Here is a 25356-nt window from a genome sequence, read left to right on the forward strand (position 1 = left end):
GTTGGTTAAGCGACTGCCTTCGGCTCAGGTCATGATCCTGGAGTCCCTGGATCGAGTCCCGCATCGGGCTCCCTGCTCGGCAGGGAGTCTGCTTCTCCCTCTGACCCTCCTCCCGCTCGTGCTCTCTCTCATTCTCTCTCTCACAAATAAAAAAAAATAAAAATAAAAAAAAATAAAAAAGGACAAGTAGTTTCTACTGGAGCATCTGTACCTTTCAGCTTAGAACAGAGATGTAACCCCCACTAGAGCATCAGCACCCTCAGACAAGCACCTTGACATTCGTGCCTAGACCTCCAGCCCTCAGCCTGGCATGGAACATGCTTAACCTGCACATAAGAAGGGGTGGGTGGCTGGAGCACGGCACGGTGGCCTGCTTGGAGTCCCTGAGCAGTTTGGGGACCAGGGCTGGCTCTTAACTCCGGCGGTACGGGAGTGCACCCGCAGCAGGTGCTCGGTGCCTTCGTGCTGAGGGTGGCTGTGTGAGGGAGAAAGACACCCAGCAGGGGAGCTAGGAGGGCTCCGGCTCAAGGGCTGACGGCACAATGGGACACAGGAAACTCCGACGCATCAGCGAAGGCTTCCTGAAAGAAGCCGTGTGGCTTGCTGGCTCTGGACAGGCGCAACTCGGCCTTGAGAGGGGGACCAGGGGGAAAACGACACCTCACGGGGAGGGAAAGGCAGCGGCACAGGCTTTCGTGAGGGTTCGTGAGGCCGGAGACTCGGAAGGGCCATGGGTGCTGCCTAAGGCTTTTGAACTCCTCTCGATTCTGGAACTGAGGCGTTCTTCGCACAACGGTATCAGGATGAGAACGGTGCTTTGGGAAGGCCGCTCTCGGACAGGGGAGAGAACGGCAGGGGACCAACTGGGGAGGTGGGGGACTGAGGAGCCCAGCTTCGGAAAGCAGAGGAGAGAGGAGGCCTGAGCTGTCACAGGGAGGAAGAGGATGGGGCTGTCGCCAGTGGGGAGACTGGCCGGGAGGGACAGAAGGGCTGGGGGCACACGGGGCCTCTCCCCGAGAAAGGAGACACGGCAGGGAACAGGCTGTGTGGGGAGATGGCCAGGGGCGGAAACGCTGTTGGGGTGTGCGAGGGCCGTCCGCTGGGGGCAGCCATCTGACCAGACACCTGCACTTGGGAGCCTGCGCTGCGGGTCAGCCAGGGTTAGGGGGCCCAGGGTTTGGAGGCGCCTCTGCTCAGACCAAGGAGGCCCAGCAGCACGGACAACCGGACACCCTGCTGCAGAGGAGGGCAGGACGAGGGCAGTGAGGGCCATGGGAGGAGTCCCACTGCTCCTTCGCCGTGCTCACCCTGGGCCGGTTCCTGTGAAGGCAAGTGCCCCCTCGGCGTGGAAGCAGCCAGGAGGGGCTCCCTGTCATTTCAGCCAGCTCAGCCACTACAGGACAGCCAGAACTTTTTTTTCCAGAAGTTTCTTCCAGCAGAGCTTTTATGAACTCCTTGCCCTTCCCCTTTGGCGTAAGAACCTCCCAAACGTCACCAGGAAGAGCAGGGGCCATTGAGTCTGTGCTGACGTCTCACTGCCCTCCCCACAGAAGTGGGGGGCAATCCATGTATAAAAGTACAAAAGGTATAAAAGCTGTGAAGAGCCTAGCGCGGCTGAAAACGCAGGGCCCCCGGGGCCCCCTCCTGGACATCTGTTCACTGCTCTGCTCGCTCCTGTCAGTGCGCACATCCGAGGGGTCCTGCCAGCCCGTCTGGGCTCTGCGGGCGGCCACGCCAGCTCCCCGACGCAAAGACCCGGGGCCCCCATGCGTGGCTCTCTGGGCTCTCGGCCACGAAGAAAGTCACCTCCAGTCCTCAGGGCTGGGAGCGGCCAGGCGAGAGTCGCTCAGCAGCTGGTCCTGGCTCAGCAGAGTCTGAAAGGACACAGCCCGAGGGCCAGTTGAACAGGGTTTTGGTCAAGGCTGCCGTGCGGCAGCTACGCAGGAAGCAGCGGGACACGGGGTGGGGTCCCGTCTGACACCACTGGCGCCCTCTAAGCTCGTGGGGTTCCGGGGACCCCACATGCACAATCAGAACAGACTGCGCTATCAAGACAATACATCGCTCATACCTTAGAGGGGAAGTTGCTATTTCAAGACCACCCAAGGCCTACGAGTAGTGGAGGGCAAGGCTGGGTGCATGCACTTCAGTGTGCGAGCCAAGGGAAAAACAAAATAAAAATGATCCCATTTCGATTCAGGGAGCCCCTTCCCCCTCCGCTTCCATCTTGTCCTTGGATACAGCCTTCTTAATGTGCCCCAAGAGATCAGTGAGCAAAGGACGGGGACAGGGGCTACAGCCAGTGGGCTCAGTGATGGGACCATCCAAAAGTACGGGGCAGTGGAAGGTATAGGGCCTCCACAGTGTGAATCTTCTCTGTGGCTGGACTTTTCCTGCCAGCTGTCGTCTGTCTCTAAGCCTTGCGAGGAGGCTCTACAGACAACTAAGCTGTGGTTTGCAGAGAGAATGACTTGCCTGAGGTCCCAGAGTCAGTGAGAGGCAGAGCAGGGGCTTGAACCAGATTGGCCTCCCTCCGAAGCGGCATCTCTCCCGGACACCATTCTGCCCCTTCATGATAGTTTGTCCCCATGAGGCACACCAGGATGTGTCCACATGCCCATGATTGCCATGAGGCCAGAGGCATGGCACAAAATGCACGTGTCTCATGGGCAGAGGGCAAAGCAGTGCCCACCAGGTCAGAGAGGAGGCCCGGGCATTGGGCTGACAAGGCAGGTGACCCGGAACTGCCAAGCATCTTGGTTTCCTCACCAGCTCTGAGCATGGGAAGAGGACCAAGACCTGGCATGCTTTAGCTGGTTTCAGCTCAAGGCCCGTGACCCTTCTCAGTGCCCCTAGCAGCTCAGGCCACAGTGCTCAGCACCATCCTTCGAATTCCTAGCATAGCCTAGGACCCAGGTTGGGATTGGGGGCGGGGGGGAGGTGGTCAGGCTGTGGGTATCACGCCAAACTCGTGGGGCCACCCCAGCACCTGGCCTACTGCAGATAGAGGGTCAGAATCCTACCGTGAGGCGGTGAATGTCTTGGGAGAGGAGCCCTATCTGCGTCACAGTGCCTTCCGAAGGGGCCATCTGTAAAATGGGCAGCAGCCTGATCAGCACACGCGGATGGACTCAGCTTGTGATTCACAGGGATGGCATGCAAGTCCTGTCCTGGGAGAGTGGGTGAGGAGGGGGCCCAGGCCCTGGGGAGTGACAGCTGGGCAGGGCACATGCCGTTTCTGTCCTTGGGAAGGCCGGAGCTTCCAGTATCCCACACTGCTGTGTGCACACGTTCCCAGGGCCCATCCTGGCACCAACACTGAGGGTGCACGGGAGATGAGAAGCAGCCCTTCCACCCATGCTCAGTGCTCCAGCTATTTCTAGAAGCAGAAAGCAGCAGGGACGAAGGCCTCAGCATGCTGAATACACCGATAATTTCCGGTGACAACGGGACCCCGTATGCTGATGCCCAGGGTAGGTATGGGTGGGCACCCTCAGGGAGCTGCTCATAGAGCTTCCTCACTGCCAGGAGCCTCCCTTGCCTCCCCTCCTCCTCAGGTAATGCTGGTCTGCTCCGTCTTCCCTAAGCCTATGTAGACATTGTAGATTTAGAAGCATCCTCTGAGAGCTTCAAGTATCATCCCACATTTTCCAGGTGGGAAAACTGAGGCCCACAAAGGGACACAAGCCTTGCTTGAGACCACAGAGAAATGTAGTGACATAATTCCATGCAGGGTTTGAAAACAGGTGCATGCAGAGATGCTCTCCCCAGGACACCCTAGGAATCAGGGACAAAGCCGGCCCTGGGGCTCGATGACAGCTTCGCCCAGCGACCAGCCCCGAGGAGCACCTGCCATTCAGTGTCCCGGGTACTGGGATCAGGCACCAGGCTGACTTCAGAGAGGCCCAGGTGGTCATGGCCTGTGGTTATCAGCCATCCCTGGGGCTGCTGGTAGTTTAAGAAGCAAACCAGAGCGCTGCCTCCGTCTGGGACAGAATCAGAGTGCCCTCCATGGGGCCATCAAGCCCTGCCCCGGCCGTCAGACGGTTATAAGGTCGCTGTTATTTTGCAGATGAGGCCCGGGGGACCCAGGAGGGCCAAACCCTGCCCTAGGCAAACTGGAATCTCATGAGCAGGAACCCAGACTGGCAAAATGTGTCTCTCCGTCAGTCCCCGTCCAGACAAGGCCCATCTGGAAGAGCCATTATCAGTTAGCCAGCCTCTAAATCAGGAGGCCAGGGCTGTTCCCGTTCTGCCGACAGACCGACCAGCCCCCACAACGGTTATGGGCCCAGCCAGGTTAGTAGCAGGGAGGCTGACAAAGCACACAAAAGAACAGAGGCAATTTCCACGAGGCCGCGTTCTTGTCTCCCCCTCTGCCCCTGAGGAGGCTCACGCTGCTGAAACGGAAACCGACTCTGGGGTCTGCACGACAGATGCGACCCAGTCAGTGAGCACGAGGTTCCCCACGGCTTCATAAGAGGGAGGTGGAGCCTGAAGCGAAGAGGCCCCAGACCTCCTCTGAAGGATACGGGGGTCCCTCCCTACTCCAGTTCCCTCGTCCATGACACTTGGCAAATGCCATGTGTGCCCCTGGCCAAGGACTGGCTCGGGGCCACCCGCTGTCATGCTGGGCAACACGCGGGACTCCATCTCCAGCTGTGCCCAGCTCTCTTCCCTGCCCAGTGAGGTTAAAGGTATGTGGCGCTGTTTGCTTTCTACATAAATACTGTCTTTATTACCAGAAAGAAGCGACCACCTCTGTGGATAAGGCACAACACAGTTACGCTGTCACTGCGGCAGGAGTCCCTGCTGCCATCCCTGGGGTCTCAGCCACAACTCTGTGGCCACAGGCCTAAGGCACTTAAGATTGCCCCTCAACGGAAGCCCAGCAGAGGGGCCCAAGAGCTGAGCCTCTGGGGATCGCCCACGGTCTCTGAACCCGTGTCCAGGGTTGTGTGTTTCCACCGGTGCCGAAGATGGCCACTAAGAATTACTATAGATGTACAAGCGTCTCTGCGTCTTTCCTCCTGAGTCCACCTTTGGCAACAGTCCCCAAAGGCTGGCTCCTTAGCAAAAGTGCCACTCCATACCCCGGCCACCCCCAGAGTTCAGAGAGAGACTGGCCTGGAGTACACAGCAGCCGGAATGTTCTGTGAGGCATGCACAGGGGCGGGTGGTGAGGTGCAGCTCTATGCGGACACACGCAGTGTTACGGTGAAGCTCCCGGGGTGCAGAGAGGACAGGTAACAAGGCCATCAGCTAATCCGTCCCACCTGGTCCAGCCCGTCCAGTTCAGGGGCATCGAGGGGGCTGAGGCCCCGGTAGCCACTGTAGGCCCTGGAACTGTCACCAGCACTGTCACTGGGCTCCATGGGGCAAAGGTAGTCCGTCGACTCATCGAATTTCTTTCTTCTTATGTTTCCAAAATGCGAAAATCCTAGTTTCCTTGGCTAAAACACAGTAAGTGCAAGATTAGGAGAAGGGGCTTATCAAGTCAGTGTGCAGATAGAACTCACAATGTAAGAGCGGGCTCATGAGGAAAGGAAGAAGGCAAACAACTTCTGGAAAAATTCTCAACAAAACAGAGCTCCTGGCTAGAGAAAGGCCAACAGATAAATAATCTTGAGCAAGGAGAGAGAATCTTGCTCCTCCGAGACTGTGTATGAGAAACTCAGGCCCTGCTGGCCCACGAGTGACATTCTACTTTCCCCAAGGGAAACCAGGAACTTCTACTGGGAGCTGAGGTGGAGGCCCTGCCTCACACAGCAGCGGCCTCTGCGGCTCGTGGCACCTCGTGCCCTGGGGAGGCCACACCGGAGAGCCCTGGGCAGCCCCTCCTGCTGTTCACGCTGGTCTCCCCCAGACACACTTGTGGTCCTGCTCCCTTGGGGAGGGAGGTCTGTGCATGAACTGTAGCTGGACCTAGGCATCCCCTGCTGCTGGGGACACGGCCTCCAGAGATTGTGTGTGTGGGCCTGCAGTCTGAGGAGGATGTGGTCCGAGGACAGTGTGGCTCAGGCAGTTTCTCACAAGCTCTGTGGGGTTCAGAGAGCCCCAGTGAGTGCTGCTGGTGCTCGTATGACCTCGGGACCCCTGGACAGCCGTGGACTGGCCGCCGCCCCAGCACAAGGCCACTGGAGCGCTCCCTATGTTGGCAGACAGTTCTGAGGAAGACCCCCCAGAGCAGTGTGGCCCACAGATGAGCCTGACCGAACAGAACTCAGAATCGTGAGCTCATCTGCTTGTGACATGAGTCAAGGCAGCACTGGGACAGAGGATAAGCACTAGCTGCCTGAGAGCAGATGCTTCCGGGACATAGTGTCGGTGTACAGAAAAGTTTACTCTCTTCCTTGGACTCGGGTACGGCAGGGAACTGGCTGAACAAAAACAGATGAGGAGACCAAGCTCTGAGGTCCGGACCTGAGACAGCCTCCTCATCCGTGTGCCCCATGGCCCTTGCTGGTTTGGCTCCAGGCCACTGGGCCTGCTGCAGTACAACATGAGTGCTAAAAGGCAGGCCCCTGTGCCACCCCAGAAAGGGCCTGGCAACTCACCCGGACTTTGGCTGTGGTGGTCAGCGGCATGTATGCTGGTGAGGCTATTTTCTCTCGCTTTTCTTGCTCAGCCTCAGGACCAATCAGGGCATTGAATTTGGTGGTTAGGTGGCGTCTGAGGAGCGTCTTTTGTGGTGGAATATTGAGAAGCATAGCTAGGGTGTCCCCAGTGAAGCGTGGCTCCAGGATCTAAGAAACAAACACAGACAGACCACCCGGGGATGACCACAGATGGCTCCAGGAGGGCACACTGACAAATAGGCCCTCATGCACAGAGGGGTGTCTCCAGAGAGGGGCTGAAGCTCATCCACTTGTCCTGTATCCCACTCCTCTCTGTTTCCTCGGCACAGGGCCTGGCTCTGGGTAGACGCTAACACACTGGCTGACTGCCCACCTCATTCTCACTGCCCAGCAGAGAGCGGTGGGTTCTTGGATACGGCTGTCTCCCCAGGTCCAGTCTGCTCTGGAGGACATCCAAACCATCCTTTCATTTCCCCACTGGCTTTACCACTTGACAGATCTGAGTGACAATCATGACTATACTGTGGCAAGGGGGAAGTTCCACTGTGGTGGCCAACCCCTCACTTCCCCAGCCACTGTGTTCCTTCAGGTGCTGGTGGAGATGCCATGTTAAGGCCAGACTTATGCAACCCATTTGTCCTGGATCCCTCTGGATCTGTTGCTACAGAAGACCTTTCCAGAAACCATCTTGTTTCCATGAGGTATATTCATTTCCAACTGCAAATTATCAAATATTTTGAGATTTCTGTAAGGGTTATCAACATTTTTTCCTAGGATTTATGTCTAGCCATGAAGAAATCAGTTTCTGAATACCCCCGTTTACACTGAAGCAGGTGGGCTAGTCTAAAGAGCCACTCACGATGAGGCCTCCGTGGACACCACTCCCACGAAGGTTGGGTGCGTACTCCGCCAGGTCCACAGATCGCAACCACTCCATCACCCTGTGGTTGGACCACTGCACAACTTCTGAAGGAGAAAGGTTACTCTGTGACAGGGAGAAGGAGAGAGTGAGAAAGCTGGGTCTAACAAGTCCTACCTGTGGTCCCCTGTGGAGCCAGCCCCTGGGAGTAAGCCTGCCCCAGATGCCCGACCAGAAGACAGCCCTCATGCCCACAGAGCTAGGTAGCCAGCCCACCTGCCTAAGAGCCTTCCAGGTTTCTAAGAGATAGAGCTCTCACAGAATCTTGCAAGACATTCCACACTGAAATATCTGATTCCAGAACCCTTTGACTTCCTAATCCTCTGGTTGGGACTAGTAAATGAAGGCACAGAGTCATTCATTCGGTGATTCAACAGAACTTGAAAGAGGACTATCATTTAAGAGTCAAGTGTTTTATAGACGAAGATCTCCTGGGTGTGGCCAAATGTTTCAGGGGAACACATATTAAGACACTTAGACATAAGTGGCATCTTAGTCTTCAAAATGCTCAGCGCTCTGACACACAGAAGGCATTCAAAACTTATTTGCTGAATAGGGAGAACACGAGATGGAAGGTGGAGGTAGCAGTTTTTAATCCCTCAGGAAGAGGAGTTAATCTTACAGCACAGTTAGACTTAGCTCGTAGGAATATAGGAGACGGGGTGTGACTGACAAGCCTTTAGCTTCGGGGCCCAACAAGAGCTCTGTGCCATGTAGAACATGACCAGGCGGGGCGCCTGGGTGGCTCAGTCGGTTAAGCGACTGCCTTCGGCTCAGGTCATGATCCTGGAGTCCCGGGATCGAGTCCCGCATCGGGCTCCCTGCTCGGCGGGGGGTCTGCTTCTCCCTCTGACCCTCCCCCCTCTCATGTGCTCTCTTTCATACTCTCTCTCTCAAATAAATAAAAAAAAAAAAAAAAAAAAAAAAAAAAAAGAACATGACCAGGCACCTCTCCAGGACGTGGGCTGCTGTGTTTACCTACACTATTTCTTCTCTAGCAAAACCTGCTCACCATCCCCTGTGCACCTGGGACTAACGGTCAGCTAACTTTGTAGCTACAAGTAGGGAGATCTGAAATGTCTGGGTCCAGATGGGCTCTTCTCTCCTCTGTCTACTCTGACCCCATCTTGCCATTTTGCTTTCCCCTCCTTCTCCTTTGCACCACTTGCTCATCATCTTTGATCATTGTGATGGCTTTGAGAGACTTGTTGTTACTGCCTCTGGCCCTGAACTGGGTCTCCCCAAGAGCGGTGGGAGCTTAGAAGTCTAGTGTCTGTGGTGGGGCACAAAATGCAGGCAAGAGGGGGTGTTTGGAGCACCATGAAGCACTAGCAAAGGAAAGAATCCCAAGCACCCTGGTTCAGAAGGCAGCCATGTTGCGCTGAGGTCACTCTTGTTTTCACACACCTAACCTTGCACACAGGGCTGCCAGGATAGGTACCATCCTGCCCTCACCTCATCAGCTGGCCGCCGGTGTAGGCAGTGGGGGTTGAAGTTGTTGACATGCAGCACATGAATGGCACATTTGATACTGAGATGATGTAGTTGGCTGGTAACTTTTAAGAAGAGGAGATCATTCTGGAAGAGAAGAGTTTTGGTTGATAAACCAGAGTTTCCAAGGTGACTAAGACCCTTAAGATTCCTTCCCAGACCACACACAGACAAGTCTACCACATCTTAGAAGGTGCACATGGACACACCAGCAGCTTCTCTTAGCACAATGGTTCCTACTCTGCCACCTCAGACCTCTTGTGTGACCAACAATACTATTTAAAGACCTTAAGAAAAGAGGGGGGAGGTGGAAGCAAGTTTACAATAAGCACCACGGGGATACCTGCACTGAGTGCTTGCAGGGACAACCAAAACACTGAAAGGGAAAATCCTCACCACAGTTAGGTACTGTAGCATTCGCCCATCGACTCTGGACTCATGAAACTGGTCTTTGTATTGTGGTAAGCCAATATCATCAAGCCAACCTACAGAAACCAGAAGAAACAGGTGTGCTCGGGCTCTTAAGAATGGGAGATGTGAATGCAGATAAATAAAAAGCAACAAATGATCATCTTGCGGGTCCAGCTGGATTCCCCATAAGGAACTCCCTCATTTGCCTTTTCCAAGGAGAGCACAGTCTTTGAGGCACGCATTCCTAGGCAAAGTGCTAAGTTACCCTTAGCAGCAGCCAGAGACACGCATCTATGCTGCCCATCCTTACGTGTCACCCAGATGTGGTCCAGCAGGGCAGACTTCTCCTCCTGCTTGGTGTTGATGGCTTTCACAGCTAAAATCAGCTTCTTCCTGTGCAGAGGCTGCTTAATTCCCAACTCCTGAAATTGAAAGATGAGGACAGATGTGAACTTCCAGCCAGCAGCTTGACCATTGGAGGGTGCCACGTCTGGGTGGAGACAGTCCATCTTGGGGGGGGGGGGTGCGTGTGGCCGAGGACCCCTGCACAGTGCCCTGGGATTGACCTGCAGTGACAGAGGACATCTGTGTGTTTGTGTGTGTTGTGTGTGTAAGCACAAGGGAAGGAGGAGTGGGGGCCACACCTCACCAGACATTGGTTTGAGGAGAAAGGGGAACCTCCTTCCCGGGGGGCTCAGCCCTTACCTTTTCCATGTCCTGAGGGGTAGCTGACAGTAAAGTGTGGCCAGAAGTCACCCACTGCCGGGCAAAGATCACATACTGGCCCAGACCGAAGTCCTCCAGCCACGCACACACGCGCTCGGTGCTCCACTGGGCAAAGGGGGCACTGGCGTCACTGGGGAGCAGGAAAACAGCAGGGCCCTGTTAGTGGGAGAGCCTGAGGCTGCATGTGAGCACAACGGAGCCTCAGAGAAGAGGGAACTGTGTTTTAAACCATCCAATCATAGGATCTCGCTGCACGAAATTCCACTAACAACACTTGTAGTGCACTCGAGAGTTTCCTGTGATAACACCTGGTGTGAATTTCGAATCCGCAGCGACTATAAGCACGGGCCAGTCACGGGTTCTCAGGAGGCCATGTTCATGTGCCGTTGGTCCACTTATGAGGCACACGTGCCACGAGCCCAGAATTGTGCCCCATTACGAGGATAATCATGTTATAAGCAAGATTTTTATGGATCAACACTGTCTTTAGGGAAATGCTTAGAAAACTAGGAAAAGGGGGTCAGTTCTCTAACATTAAAAAAGAAAACCTTCTAGGGGCGCCTGGGTGACTCAGGTCATGATCCTGGAGTCCCGGGATCGAGTCCTGCATCAGGCTCCCTGCTCAGCAGGGAGTCTGCTTCTCCCTCTGACCCTCCCCCTCTCTCATGCTCTCTCTCATTCTCTCAAATAAATAACATCTTTAAAAAAAAAAAAGAAAACCTTCTAAATAGCTAATGCTTTATTAATGAAACACTAAGGACATTCACATTAAAGTCAATAGAAAGAGTATTTTTATCAGGACTAATAACATGGGTCTGAGAGTGTAGCCAGTATAAGGAGAGGAAAAAAGAAGGCTAGAAGGTAAAAGTAAAAGATTGCCTCTCTTCTCAGATGATGCACCTCCCCACCTGGAGAACCCAAGAGAACCCAGTAAGGTCACTAGCTACAAAATGCACGTCATATTTATACGACTTACAAAATCAATAGCACACATACTAACAGTTTTGTTAATTTAAAAATCCCATTCATAGCAACCAAAATTATACAATATCTAGGAGTTGCTTCACAAGCAATGCCTCAGTCTCATGTACGTGTGTGGGGGGACGGGAGGCAGTGATGATAACACTCAACTGAGCAACATCAAGTCATGAATAAATCAAGACCTAGATCATGTTCCTGGACAGGATGATGGGTATTACAAAGCCATCAGTTCTTAAAGACATCAATTTTTCATGGAAGTGTGAATATAATGGCACACTTGAAACCTCCATGGAGTCTGGGGTGGGGGAGGTTGGCGAAGCAACTTTATTTCATTTGAGGAAAAACCAACCAGGATTTATGGAACGTAGAAAACTAGATAGTCTGTAAGGTTCCTTCCAGGAAAGCACCCCTAACCCCATGCTGGTTAAAAAATTGTTTTGGAATGCCTGGTTGAGTTGTTCTTAAGATGAAGGAGTTAAAAGACCAGAATGACAAGAAAGCATGACCTCTACCTCTGAAACCAGTAATACATTATATGTTAATTAATTGCATTTAAATTTAAAAATAAATGTGACTAGGATGTAAAAAATAAAATAAGTATTTTTTAAAAAAGTAAAGAAAAAGCATGATTCTAGGTGTCCTGGGGTAAGTGCTGGCCACGTGGAATAATAAGCCATGAGTAGGTATAGATCCAGGTTTTGTGAGACCTAGAACTTGTAAAATTTGCATGGACCTCCTTAAGAAAAGTACAAAATTTGAATAGGGAATTAGGAACAAATATTTAGAATAATAAATCACGGAGGATTACAAATTTAATCAAACTGAAAAAAATCATGGAATCTAGAAGTATTTTTATAAATTCCTACTACAAGTTTGTTATCTTTGCCGATGTATTAGATCATGTTAAATCAGGAAATTTTCAGCTTTTTCCAGTGTGTTCATATGATTCACTTTATATGAACAATAATCTAGAAACCTATTCACTATTTTTGTTTGGAATTTATCTTTTGCTTTTAATGAATTACTGCTTTTGGTATGATCTGGAATTGTTTTTGTTTCTTCTCCTTTTTTTGAGTTACTAGTTTTTTTAAAATCAATTAACATGTAGTGTATTATTAGTTTCAGAGGCAGAGTTTAGTGATTCATCAGTTGCATATAATACTCACGACTCATCGCATCAAGTGCCCTCCTTAACACCCATGACCCAGTTATCCCCATCCCCCTACCCACCTCATCTCCAGCAACTCTGTTTGTTCCCTATAGTTAGGAGTCTCTTATGATTTGTCTGTTTTTTTTCTTTTTTAAGATTTTTTATTTATTTATTTGAGATAGAGAAATAGAGTACAAGGGGGGGGGGTGCAGAACGAGAGGGAAAAGCAGACTCCCCAGGGAGCAGGGAGCCTGATGCGGGAGCTCCATCCCAGGACTCCAGGATTATGACCTGAGCTGAAGGCAGACACTTAACTGACTGCGCTACCCAGGCACCCGGTTTGTCTATTCTTAATGCCAGAATACTTTCACTTTCAAATGTTCATTTTATCATTTTTATTTCACATTCTATTAGCTTTTTGATTTCACTCCTTTTCTTATTTCTGGAAATTGGTAAAAATATATATGCAATGAATCAGCGGGGTACTTCAGTTCTGAAGGAAAAATGTGTTTTTGAAATCATAGTTTGAAAACCTCGGTCTTGTATACCTTTTCAACAGTTCTACAGCTCTGGTGCTCATCTTCGACAGAATTCCCATGTCCTTCTTAGTAAATGGTCTCCACCCTCCTACACCTGCATTGTTCCCACAGTGGCAGACCCTGCTTCTCCACCCCCTTCCCCCGCTAGGTTCTTTCAGTTCTGGGGTCTCCCAGGGCTATAGTTGAACATGCAATCAAGTAATTTAGAGAGGACAGAGAAGGTACCTTCCAGGCGCAGCCAAACCACTTGCTTTACTGACATGTTCCAAAACATCTTTCCAAACTGCGGTTAAAATGACGTAAGAGATTATCAGATAGGCCATCCCCATGAAAGAGGGAGAGCATATGGTGCACTTATAATTGTATACACTTCATCAGTAAGTGCATTTCTGACTAGAGAGAATTTCTGTTTTGACTAAGCATCCAAGAGAACCAAATCCCTTGCCTGGGATTTTGCAGATCTAATGACTGGAAAAAGTTTTCACAGAATAGCTGCTGGTTTTATACATCTGAAATGTTTCTTTTCCACTACCCCATACTTCTGATACTGAGTGCCAAAGGACACGTTCACACTGGGACACGATCGCCAACTCTGCGTCTTTGTATCAGAGTGCTGGGCAGATGGGCACATTGGGAGGTAGCAGGAATCCCGGGAGCCATTTTTACACAGGATAGCTCGTCAACTAAACACGAAGTGACTGCACACCCCAACAAATCCAAACTAAATGGATGCCCAAAACTCAACTTTCCCCTGGCCAGGTCCCCCAAATGCCCATGATGCTCCAACATCATCTGACAGAAGGCAGTATACAGACGGGGGGAAGGTTGGAGTAAAGAGTCAGTAGTCAAAAACTGGTTGGGTTAAAATACCTTACTTAGCAAGTTTTGAAAAACACATGGCTTTGTCAGCACATTGATGGGACTCTCTCGAGATCCTAGAAGACACCCGGGTGCAAGCAAAGGACCTTGAAGCTTAGACTTTTTCACATTCAGGATAAACCTGATGCCATGAATATGGGAGAGAGGCAATAAAAGAGTCTGATCGAAGACCCTCAGGAGGCCAACTCAGAAATCATCCCTGCACAGAGATGAGATCCAGCCATGTCATCGAGTCTGCCTGACTTTAACATTATACACTACTGCTATTTCTTGGAAAAATAAAAATACCTCTCACCATATACCAAAATAAATCCCCAAATAGACGATTCAGACACAATTTAAAAAAAAAATCATTGAAAAAATTTAACATGAACAAAACCACAAAGGAAAAGTTCATGAACCTCATTATACGTAAACATAAACATTCCATATGTCAAAGTGTCACAGAATAAAGTAAAACTCTGCAACAAGCCTAAAACATAATTTATCACAATTATTAGACATAGCTTCATGTCTTAATATAGAGAGAGCAGATAGAAGTCTGTAAGACAGATAATAACAAAAATGGGCAAAAAATGCAGAGAATTCACAAAAAGTAAAATGACAAACATCTGCAAACTAAATTAACAATAAAATGTAATTTTTTTGTGGGGTGATAGGCACTCTGGGCCACAGTGCCAACTGGAATGTAAATCAGTAAAACTTTATAGGAGAGAAAAAAAACACAATAAAATTCGTTCTTCTGTAACCTCAGAGAGGAGTCCTAGGAAATGTCATTATCAAATAGGATTATTTTAAAAAGAAGTATTTCATTAGAAAAAAAAAAACAAAACAGACTGGGGCTGGAGACTTTCTGTAACCAAGTACTTTTTCTACAGGGATATTGGTGATGAGACTTTTTTAAGGCTATACCTAAACAACTATAAACAGAGGACATTCGTTTATATCAAATTTCCGCTGATGAGTAATAAAGGCCTTTCTTTTCTACCACCGGACACAGGGCCTTACCACAAGTGTTGTTAGCATAAAAGCAGCAATCTCCTCAGGATGTCCTTCTTTCCCTTCCTCATCCTTGTTATGGTTAACAAAGCACAAAGACATTCACACAAAGCAGCCCTGTGGCTGGAAATGCCGTTTTTCCTTCAGCAGAGAAAGTTCCTGATTTTGGTTACCCCATCCCAAAATGGCTGGCCGAAGGTATGGGGGCCTCTTAACCATGTGGTCCTGCACTAAGGAAAAATGCCTAAGGGTCTTAGAGAAAGTTCTTATAGCCCTGCCAGTGAATCAACGCTAAAAAAATCGCCAGAATTGGAGCTGAGGTTAATCATGCAAGCTTACTGTAGATTATTTTCATCTCTGAAAAATCAGAAATGTTTAAGTCTAAATTTAAAAAATTGCTAGCAAATTAGAATGCTCTTGTGGAATATATAAGCTTTCTTTGGCTCACTTTTTAATGGCTCTGAATGGGTCTCTGCCTTCTCTTGCCTCCAAAAGCTACCATTTACTGACCATTTACTTTTGTAACACTGATGCCTTGATCCCAAGAGCAGGTAGAGAAGTCTACACACCCTCACATCTCTCTGCATGGCACCTGGAGAATACCTCTGGGGACACCCATCAAAGCCCAAGTGGGTCTGGAAAGGCCCCGCGTCTCGCACCCGAGCCAACTTGGAAAGCCTAGAACCCGGGGGTGGCTGGGTGGGGAAAGGGAGTGTGCATCCGTGGGCTCCCTTTCTCGGGGAGGAGGGTAGGCCTGCCAAAAATAGGATGCTTTAGGGAAACGTGCTTCTCTCGTCATTGGGATCTAGACTGTACTGTTTCTGAGGACTGATATGTGAGTTGTGCACATCTTACTCACCACCTGCACTGGTAGATGGCAATCTCAGAGGGATTAAATATAAGAGAATTAAACTTTACTTTTCACTGTCCGGTTAGATTTAAAATGTCACAATCCAATCCTGACAAAGGCCCCCAGAAGCCTGATCTTGGCTGAGTAACTCAGACTTCAGGAGATAGTTATTGAAGATGTATTTTGTGGAAATTGTCTGATGGGAAGAGAGGATCAGAGGATATGCAAAGGGATTTTCCTAAAACACAGGAGTACCGTTTCACTTGGGCAGGCCTGAGGGAGGCACGCTTTCTCAGAATAGGGCGGCCTAAGGAAAGGGGGCAGAGCTACTAACTGGAGAGTGTCTACCAGGGCAGACAGGGCAGGCCAGGAAAAGTTTAGCTTCTTTCCACGCTTTTTCATTCAGGCATGATGGGAGACTCCTGCAGAAGTTCCCCTTGTGGTTCCCCTGGCACACACCCTCTGCCACCCCCTTTAGCTAACACCCTTCAGTGAAGTTTGGCGCCTTGTCTTAGGAGGCATAATGGCAATGTGGCCTGCTCAGGTGGCAGGGGACAATGCCCTTTCTCACTTTTACTGGAGGAGGTCGACCCGTGAGTGGCAGAGTGCTGATGCTTGGGTTAGACGGGTAGTAGCGATGTAGTCCTCATAAGAACTTTAATAAAATACTTCTTTTGATTCCTCACTTCATAAATGAGGAAACTGAGGCACAGAGAGGTGACAGAACTTGGTTTAAGGCTCGCCGCTAGGAAGTGGTTGAGTGGACATTCCAACTCGGGTCTATGATTCCAGAATCTGTTGCAGACTGGTTCCAGAATGGTTGCACCAGAGCTTCTCAATCCAGCATGTCGAGGCACTGCCGAGAATGAATCACACATGTGCAGAGCTGCTGAGGTCCCGGGTAGGCCCGAGGGCCCACCACCCACAGTGGCTTGTAGGGAGCCTCTTGCCTTTACCTCAGTGTGCCTGTAAAGCATGAGCTACATCTGCTGGTGCCAAGTGGGAAAGGGGGAGAAGCTCTGCTTCCATCTCGGGAGCATCCCTGGCCAAGATCTCACAGTTCTCTGTCAATAGACTAGAGGGACCCTTACCATTTCTGACCCTTGGGGTCTCTGGTCCTGGAGAGCCTCGGCCCTGCAGTTGCCCGCAGCCCACCTCGTCGAAATTCTGCCATCCCTGGGGCATCGGTGTTAAAGTTCCCGGACTGAGTTCTTCGGATCCTGTGTGGAGAGGAGTCCATGGAGACGGTCAGGGGGCAGCTGGGAGCACGTAGGCAGGGCACCACCCCCTAGGCAGGGCCACACCAGCTGGACGCCGGGCTCTCCATGGCACTGCTGCCCAGGGCCTCCCAAAGGTCAAGGATCATGGCCTGTGACAACGCCCCAGACCCAAGCCTCAATTCTCATTCTGCCTCTTGGATTTAGGGCATGCCCTGTGGGGGTCCAAGTGAGGAGTGATGTGGGGTAGGATGCCCGTTTCTGCTGCATTTCACAGACTGGATCAGTGGGGCCAGCAAGTCTTTCTTCAGACACAGACTGACCCCTGGGAAGGAAGAAGTTGGTCTCAGCCATGTGTCTCTTCCAAAGTACATGTGGTGTAAGCTGCAGAGAATATGCTCAGGGTTTGTGGGAAGGAGTGATGTCTGGAATGAAGGGCAGGTAGGCAACTGCTACATTTAATGTTCTCCTCCTCTGGGCCCTCAAAGAGAACTCAAATTCTTCCCTCTAACGGCCATTCTGTTTCTAGTGCTGTTCCAACATCTAATTAAACAGGGGGCTATGTGGTTCTTTGCCCGTTCAAGAAGAATACTGATTCTAAGCAATGTAATTACGATCACCACCACCAACTTACTTTCCCCAGAACTTCCTGATGCCTTTGGGGCTCCGTTTACCATCTGGCGTCAGGGGAGACTGGGGGCTTGAGTCAGTGCCCGATGACGTGGATGAGAGGTCATTGGCCACGACAGTGTCATCCCAACCACTTTCTGTGTCTCCTGAGATGGAAAGAATGGAATGGTGTGTGAAGGTCAGAAGGAACATGACCTTCAAAACCTCGTCCCCAGGCCAGGGCTATCCTTCAGTGGGGGTGGGGAAGAGTATGCTCTGCCTACAGAGCAGAAACTTACACCTCTACCAGCAGGGGGCTCAGGCACACTCCAGACTCTCTCTGAGGACTGGACAGGTTAAGGTTCCAAATCAGGGTGAGCTAATGTCTTCAAGTGCTATAGGTTCAGGGGTCCAAGTACTGGCGGGTAACTCCAACAAGGAGCTTCCTCCTTCCCCCAAGGGAGATGCAGGGATGCAGGCAGGAGGGGGACATGGCTGAATGTTCTGGAAGGGGAGGGTGTCAGGGAAGGGACACAAGGGCATCTCACTCTCCACCTCACCTGAAAGGGTACAGTACCTAATATGGGGGCACTGACACTCCGGCCACGATCTCCAGCCAATCAAGAAGCAGAGAAGCCACATGAAGAAGCAAGAGAGGCCAAAGTCCAGCCCAACAGAGTTACAGGGAAGCAAAGAAATAAACAAGAGTCATCGAGCAAGAGGGAAAAACTCGAACAGAAAGAAAAATAATCCCATGAGGAAAGGGGGAGGGGGAATGGTGACTGAACTTGGCCCACAGGGTCAGTGCGGTAAGAGGAGGCCTCACGTGAGGGGACCAAATACTCCCGGGGCCTCTTCCTGACAGGCCGGGGCATCCATACACACGTAGGGAGAGGGAGGGAGAGCAGCAGGGGCTGATATACCGGGCCACATGCAGCTCCTGTGTGGGTGCCAGGGCTCCCTTAGATCAGACGAGAATGGTCTGAAGCTGTTGCAAGTCCAGAGTCTCAGTGTTACTAGGACAGACTCATTCAAGAGCTTATCTGGAGTTCTGCAGCCAGAGGCAGAACTGGCCAAGGGTAGAAGCCAAACCACGGGCTGGCTCATCGAACTACCAGGGATGAGGAGGAGGGTAGGGAGAGCTCTGCAGGGATCAGAATGTTCCCTCCTAAGCTCCACAGATCTGTTGTTGTTGTTGAGGAAAGATGGCCTACTCTGCATGAAAAGCAGCAAAGACCCCCCCAGTTCCAGGCCCTAAGCACCAAAAGGGTACCTGTGAATGGACATCCTTGCCCACTGGCCACTCCAGTTCCCTAAGGAAACACTCTTCCTTGGAAGAGCGCATAATATCATCCTGCTGGTAATAGGGAGGCTGCTAGAGGAAGGCAGAGCCAGGAGAGAGATCAGGATGACAGAGGAGGAGGGAGGGAGGGACGGGAAGGATGTAGTCAGGGGTCTAAGAAGGAAGGAACAGAGGAATGATGGGAAAGACATGAAGGGCCAAGGTAGGAGGACTGGAAGAGGGCAAATGGGGGGTGGAGGAGTGACCGCAAAAAGAAAGTGCTGGCTCACAGCCTGGGTTTCTGGCGCTCTACAGGGCTTACCAAAGGAAACAATGAACCCAGACAGGGAGCCATGGTCTCTGCCAGTGAGGCCACCCAGAGGGATGACTTGTCCTGTCCACCCACCCCCACCATCCTCCAACTGTGGGCCGCCAGCCCCAGGGCCTGGACACTCACTCAGCCTTGGCAGGCTGCTCCCTGTGGGCTCCGGTTGGGGGGCAGTGGGAGTCGACTTGGCAGCCGCTCCATTGGGCGTAGCTCCTGAAGGCTTCCCAGGGAATGTGGGGTATTTGTGATCCACCAGGAAAGGGCTGTCCTATTAGAAGGGGAGAGAGAGAGACCTGTTGAATCAACTCATCGGCCTCAGACTCAAACCCACTTAGGAAACCTTTGGATGCAGGGACAACTCAGCTTTCCAAGAGCCATTTGTCACTCAGGCCAACTCAGAGACCTTGCAAAGATCATTTAGCCCAGGAAAAGGGACCAGAGGTCTGGGAAACTTGCCCAAGGGCCACACAAGGAGACAGGGACAGAGTCAGGCCCAAATCCAGGGCTGACTGCAACTGACCCTAAACAGGAAGTGGAAGTGTCTGGCAAAGGGGGCTTTGCCATTTGGCCAGATGCTCGGACGCGTGATGAATTAACAGGCATGAATGACCCTTTGAGAGTTTTGAATTAACAAACCCGAATTCTAGTAAAGGGAATACCTATTGCTTTATTATATGTATTTATGATATCATATATGTTATATTTATATATTATGGTAACAGTTATTTTGAAAAACACCAGGTTAAGACAAAGCGAGAAGGGACGCACACATTCGGAAGATGATGAGAGAAAACAGGCCGGGGGCAACACGCCAACCATTCCCTTGGGAGCTGAGGATCATAGTCTGCACGAGGTTCAGCCCCAGTACAACAGGCCTGTGCACACACCCTAGCCACAGAAAGGGTACCCAAAAAACAAGATAATGTAAAGGGAAAAGAACTGCACTTAGTTGGTCAGGATGGACATAATGCAGCCAGAGAAAAACAAATACCATAGGATTTCACTCACATGTGGAATTTAAGAAATAAAACAAATGAACAAAGTGAAAAGATACAAAACAAAAAAAAGACTCTTCACTACAGAGAACAAATGGATGGTCACCAGATGGGAGGTGGGGGGGGCATGAGTGAAACAGGTGAAGAGGATTAAGAGTACAGTTATCATGATGAGCACTGAGTAAGGTATAGAATTACTGAATCACTATGCTGTACACCTGAAACTAATATAACACTGTATGTTAACTATACCAGAATTTTTAAGAAAAAGGATATAATGGCCCCTAAACCCACAAACCTAAGGGAAACCCAGTGGAATGCATTTGAGTAAGAAGAGAAAATGAAGCAACATAACCAAGGAAATCGACTGTGGACTACTTGATTGGGCCCAGAAGAAAAGTAATATGAAAGTTCTGATTTCAAAACGGACAAGACAGAAAAGTAGTGGAGAGTTTAATGACTGAGACATCTCTTGAACTTTCATTTAGTTAAAAGCTGTGTCCAAAGAATTTCTGAATTCAGTGTGCTTATAAAATACAAGTCCTAGAAATTGTTTGAAATCCAATTCCTTCACTGAACGTGGACTACTAACCCCTATAAAAAAGCTCAGAAAGGAGAGATGTGAAAAAAAGACTAAATTTCCAAGGAAGTCTAAAGAACTGGCTGGTGAAGCAGAAATAATCAGAACCTTAAGACAGGGAGACCGCATGATTTTTAAATTCATGATGACCCACGAGGTAGAGATTGGACCTGGTCAGACCAACAGTTTGCAAATGCTAGTCCCTGTACCAGTGGTTCCGGTCACCTGGGACACTGGCACAGACTGAGTTCCCGTGAATCTGCCCCTCTGGGAGTGCACTCCAAGTGTGGGTATTTTTAACGAGCATTTCAGATTACTCTGATGCACAGGCAGACCTGGAACCACTGTGGTTGTGGGGAAGGCAATGTTCAAAAGGCTTAGGGAACTGTGACTCCAGGTTCCCCATGACACAGGAAATAGGGGGGTGGGGAAGGGCTCTCAAAACCAGATTTCCAGTTGCATTGTCACACACGTGCACCCACCCCCCACCCCCCAAGACAGGGCAGAGACAACTGAGGCCGCCAACATGGGCTGCCCTGGGTGCTCACTGAGGAGCTGAGGGAAAGAGGACAGAACCTAACCCAGGACAGGCGGCCCAGACCTGTAAAAAAGACAACAAAAGGACTCAAGGGCGACTGAAAGGGCTCTCAGCTCTGTTCAGCCAAGAAGGACAGCTGGGAAGGCAGGACTCTCTGCTGGAGAAGGTCAAGGTCAGGACAGGACCCAGAAGGAACAGAAGATAAGGCTGGTTGTGGGGGAATGGAAATCCCAGCTGCCTTACGCTAGAACACGGAGGCAGCGCACCAGAGCGGCAAGAACACGGGCTTTGTGTCAGAGGGACTCAGGCAAAGCGCCTTCCCTTCAGCCTCCCACAGCCTGTTCTATTGTTTCTCAATGGGGAACAATTCCTGCCTCGGGCTGAGCACACCAGGACAGCACATAAGCAGAGGCACAAGAAATATCCCGTGCCCAGGACCTGGAGTGACAGCAGTAAGTACAAGAGCAGTCCCTAAATCAGACCCCATCTAGAATACCGCGCTCAAGTGTGGTCCAGGGCACAAGCTGGAGAAACCAGTGCTGACCCTAAGGAGAATGATTGGGAACTTTAAAGGCCTGTGATCCACACACAGAAGAGAATGTTCAACTCAGAGAGGGCCTGAGGAACTTCAATTCTGGAGCAGTCAGGAGCAGGGAAGACTGGTTCATTCCAGGGGCTCCAGAGGGAGAGCCGGGCTCAGCGGGCGCACACTCTAGGGAAGTCCAGAAGACCTATCTACTAGAGCTGGGAAAGATGTGATGAGCTCCCACTCACAGAAAGCAAGGGCCAGACACCAACGCTAGGGGATGCCACAGAGATTCCTGCCCCGGTGGCTGAGTGCGCCCCTGTGTTTGGCCATGACACATGAGCGCAGAAAGGGTAAGAGCTGTCCCGCTCCTCTGGCCGGGTGTGGAAAGTCTGACCTCTCCCTCCCAGCAATCAGATCGACGATGCCTTGTTAAGGATGAGTTTTTCGAGAAATCCCATCACACAATGACGTGAAGTCACACTACACAGCGGGGTGCACAGAAGCAGAAAACGGGAGAGGAGACTTTGTCTTTCCTCCTGCGCTCTTATCCCTTATAATTCACGTACTTCCAGAAGCTGTAACCTGCTCCGTGAAAACTCCAGCAGACATGCAACCACGAATGCATGATAGGGGCACGCAGTTACTGTACCTTGGCTTCTACCCCTGGGAGCTGGTTCCCATTGACACACTGTGCAGTGGCAAGAAGGATTTCAATCGTGTGGAGAAAGAGACACCATGTTAGTTGCAAATGACAACTCAGGACCACCCGCCTGATTCCAGCTGCAAGGCTCATTCCCTCCCTCCCCATCTTTCTGTCAGGTAATCACCACCCACGGAGGAAACAGGTCACCGTCCACTGTCCAGCCACTGGGCAGCTGCCAGCAATCTGACCGGGGAGAGCAAGAGGCACAAGACCATGGGGGCAGAGCCACTGAAGGGGCCCCATGGCTCCTGCCAGCTCCAGTCTTCATGGGTTTCCTTTGTAATTACCGGTGCTGGTACCCTGCTCAGACCAAGGGACTGCATGCGGCAGGGCTCCATAAAGGTGCTCGATCAGGGAAGGAGCTCTGGTCTCCAGTGACCTTGCGCAAGAACTTGCGACCTCCCCCTCCAGCACCAGGGACACCCACATGGTCAAGGGCTACCCTCAAGTAAGGGGCCACAAAGCCCTCCTCACATCTCTCTAGACTCTTAATAAAAGCTTCCTCTCCAATCTCCTAAATTTATCCCATAACTCACTCCTGGGCTCATCACTTTATCACATTACTTCCTCATTCAAAATCCCTGCAATGCTCCCAGAGTGGCTCTGGGGATACAGAGCCAGGACTCAAGACCTTCTAGGGTTTGATCTGACTCATGGCTCTGAACTTATATCCTCCTGCTCCCCACCATTTCCCAAAACCTGCCTGTGCTCACCTCTACATCTTCTCCATCAATTCCAGGCAGCATGCCCTGCCCTGCCCTGCCTCTGATGCCTTGGGCCACACCTGACTGGTTTTCTCAAAAATTTCATGTAATTCCTGCCTCCCTGTCAGCTTCAGAAAGGCCTCTACAAGGTGGGACCTGTGTGTCCCCGCATTGCCGGGTAAGTAGCTCAGGAGTCTTTATGGAGAGACTGAGGGGCTGACCTTGTCCACAGGTTCACTTCTCAGGTCTTCTAGGCTACACGAGAGTTTTTTCTGAGCTCTGGAAAAACACAAAAGAAAGGGAACAAAGAAACAGTTACTAGAGAAGGAGCTGTGTCATTCATGCAGAGGACATACCAAGTATTTTACCAGTAGTCTGTTAAGTGGGTTTAGGGACAAGGTCAGGAAAAAGCCACCCTCTCATCACAACCACTACATAGGAGACTGGCCCATCTCGAGGGATAGCCTGGTCAGACAATGTGTTGCTGAGGGCATGAGAGCATCACTTAAATCCAAATCAAAAGGCCTCGGCATTCCTTGAAAATCTAGAATACACTCAATTCTATTACATCAATGGGAGCTAACTGGTCTGTAGTCTCAAAAGAAAAGACTCTGCCTTGTCCATGTATCTAAGACGTAATCCAGGGAGGAAGGAGCTGTGCCACACTAGAGTAAAGATGAGTACATCAGCCAGCCACAGCTCCAGAGCATCCTGCTAGAATCTTCCAACACTTTGCCCTAGCTCTGTATGCCCTGACTAGTCTGCTCAGAGGAATTTGCTTTTTCAGAGATTATTTTGCAGAGAAGGGCATCGATTGTATAGAGAAGAGGCCATGCCACCAATGGTCACAAGGGTTACCTTATGACAAGTCTCCTTGGCAGTTATGTTTCTCATAACTCAGAATCTCTTAGTACATTGGTCTCCTGTGAGTCTGGTCAGTGTGAGTTAATCAGTGTTGACTTCCTCCTGAGTGAACTCATAAACTAAATTTCTTATTGTGCAAAACTGCCAATTGCTGTCTTTGACACTGACATTTTTCTCTAGGGCTAAAGGCTGATGGAAACAATGGCTGTCTAGAAAGTTGGGTCCTGAGCACGTAGGTTCTGGAGCCTCAGCACCATTCTGGAGAAGCTTCCATCATACTTATGGCCAATTTCCCCAGACACCCTCCCTGAAAGACAGTCTGCTCTTGGCAGTGGGAGCCTCTATATCTCCACGACATGGGGCCCACTTGGAAGTGTGTTCTAAATTGCTGACATAGGGAGCTAGAAATAGGTTCATTTTAGAGGGAACCAGACAGGTGGCAGCCAGGTGACCTCACAGACCAGCCCATTATGAGCTCATTGCCATGTGAAGTTTCCCCAAAGCAATTGGACCAACCTCTCTGTAGGAGAAATGGCTCTCCCTGGGGAGCTGGGACTATCACAGGGCTCTAGGACTCCTGAGAGCAGGAAGGACTTTCAAGAGGGGGCTGATGAAAATGAGACCTATGTCATGGGATGCTCCCAGCCCCTAGGAGCCCCTGGCTGGCACAGATGACCTGCAGCCACCTCTCCTTTGAGGCTCCAACCCCTGGCCAGGTCTTTTCTCAGTGACAATGGCCAGACCCTTAGCTCATGGGAAGGGGAACCCTCCTGTGGCCAGGGGAGATAGGCACGGTTCGTGACTGCTCCACGGCCTGGGCCACACTGGCCACTGCCAGGGCCTGGAGGGCTGCTCAATGGAAGGGGAGATGTGCCCAGGACATGTGGCTGTGCTCACCATGCATGGCCAGTCCCTGCCATGCAGGAGCCCCAAGGGTGGGCTGAGGGAGCAGCAGCTCTGGGCACATGATCAGGACCCCTACCTGGTTTCCAGTGATTTCTGTGGTAGTGGAGGTGGCCCCACGGTGGGAGAGCTACATCTTGGAGGCATCTGCACCAGAAACAGACATCACTGTAGGCGACAGTTACTGTCTGAAGACCACCTACCATCCTTTCTCCTTCTCTGGACAACTCCCCTTGAGGAGTTCCACTTCCTCCCCGAGGTTCAGCCACAACGGCTGTGTCAATACAGGTGCCTTGCTCTTTCCGGATGCCCAGGAGAAAGGAGTACTGGAAACCTGGGCCAACCTGCCCTTCCTCCCCAGACCTATGTCCATATCTCTGCAGTAGAGTCCTGACACCTGAACCCCTGGGGACCCTGCTGCTCCTGCCCTTTCTGAGCTGGTTTCTTCAGCTTTTCCTTTCATGTGGAAGCCATCACGCACCCTTTCAAAAACGTGCCTTCTTGGCGTAGGTTAGCCAGGGTCCATTTCTGGTGCTTGCAACAAGAAGCACTAGAATTGATATATTCACTTAACAAACATG

General features: G+C 50.8%; 1 protein-coding gene across 6 annotated transcripts in view; it reads right to left on the reverse strand.

Annotated features, from left to right (window-relative positions):
- Positions 1–1394: 1394 nt before the first annotated feature.
- Positions 1395–25356, reverse strand: part of LOC118004077 (liprin-beta-2) — a 173820-nt gene continuing 149858 nt past the window's right edge. For 3 of the 6 annotated variants that reach the window (XM_034995222.1, XM_034995224.1, XM_034995227.1), the window contains 16 exons: positions 24855–24922; positions 23230–23287; positions 22251–22289; positions 19089–19227; positions 17927–17959; positions 17375–17516; positions 16615–16743; positions 10105–10255; positions 9710–9821; positions 9385–9473; positions 8953–9075; positions 7438–7563; positions 6558–6746; positions 5277–5453; positions 3024–3089; positions 1395–1874 (listed from right to left, as the gene is read on the reverse strand). In XM_034995222.1, coding sequence (XP_034851113.1) covers positions 1803–1874; positions 3024–3089; positions 5277–5453; positions 6558–6746; positions 7438–7563; positions 8953–9075; positions 9385–9473; positions 9710–9821; positions 10105–10255; positions 16615–16743; positions 17375–17516; positions 17927–17959; positions 19089–19227; positions 22251–22289; positions 23230–23287; positions 24855–24922 — 1713 coding nt within the window. In that variant the 3' untranslated portion in view covers positions 1395–1802. Of the gene's footprint in view, positions 1875–3023; positions 3090–3749; positions 5454–6557; positions 6747–7437; positions 7564–8952; positions 9076–9384; positions 9474–9709; positions 9822–10104; positions 10256–16614; positions 16744–17374; positions 17517–17926; positions 17960–19088; positions 19228–22250; positions 22290–23229; positions 23288–24854; positions 24923–25356 lie in introns of those variants that run through there. The other 3 variants (XM_034995223.1, XM_034995226.1, XM_034995225.1) reach the window with 2 other exon arrangements.

Source organism: Mirounga leonina, unplaced genomic scaffold, assembly GCF_011800145.1.
Source record: "Mirounga leonina isolate KUSES-001 unplaced genomic scaffold, KU_Mleo_1.0 Mir_92, whole genome shotgun sequence".
NCBI lineage: Eukaryota > Metazoa > Chordata > Mammalia > Carnivora > Phocidae > Mirounga > Mirounga leonina.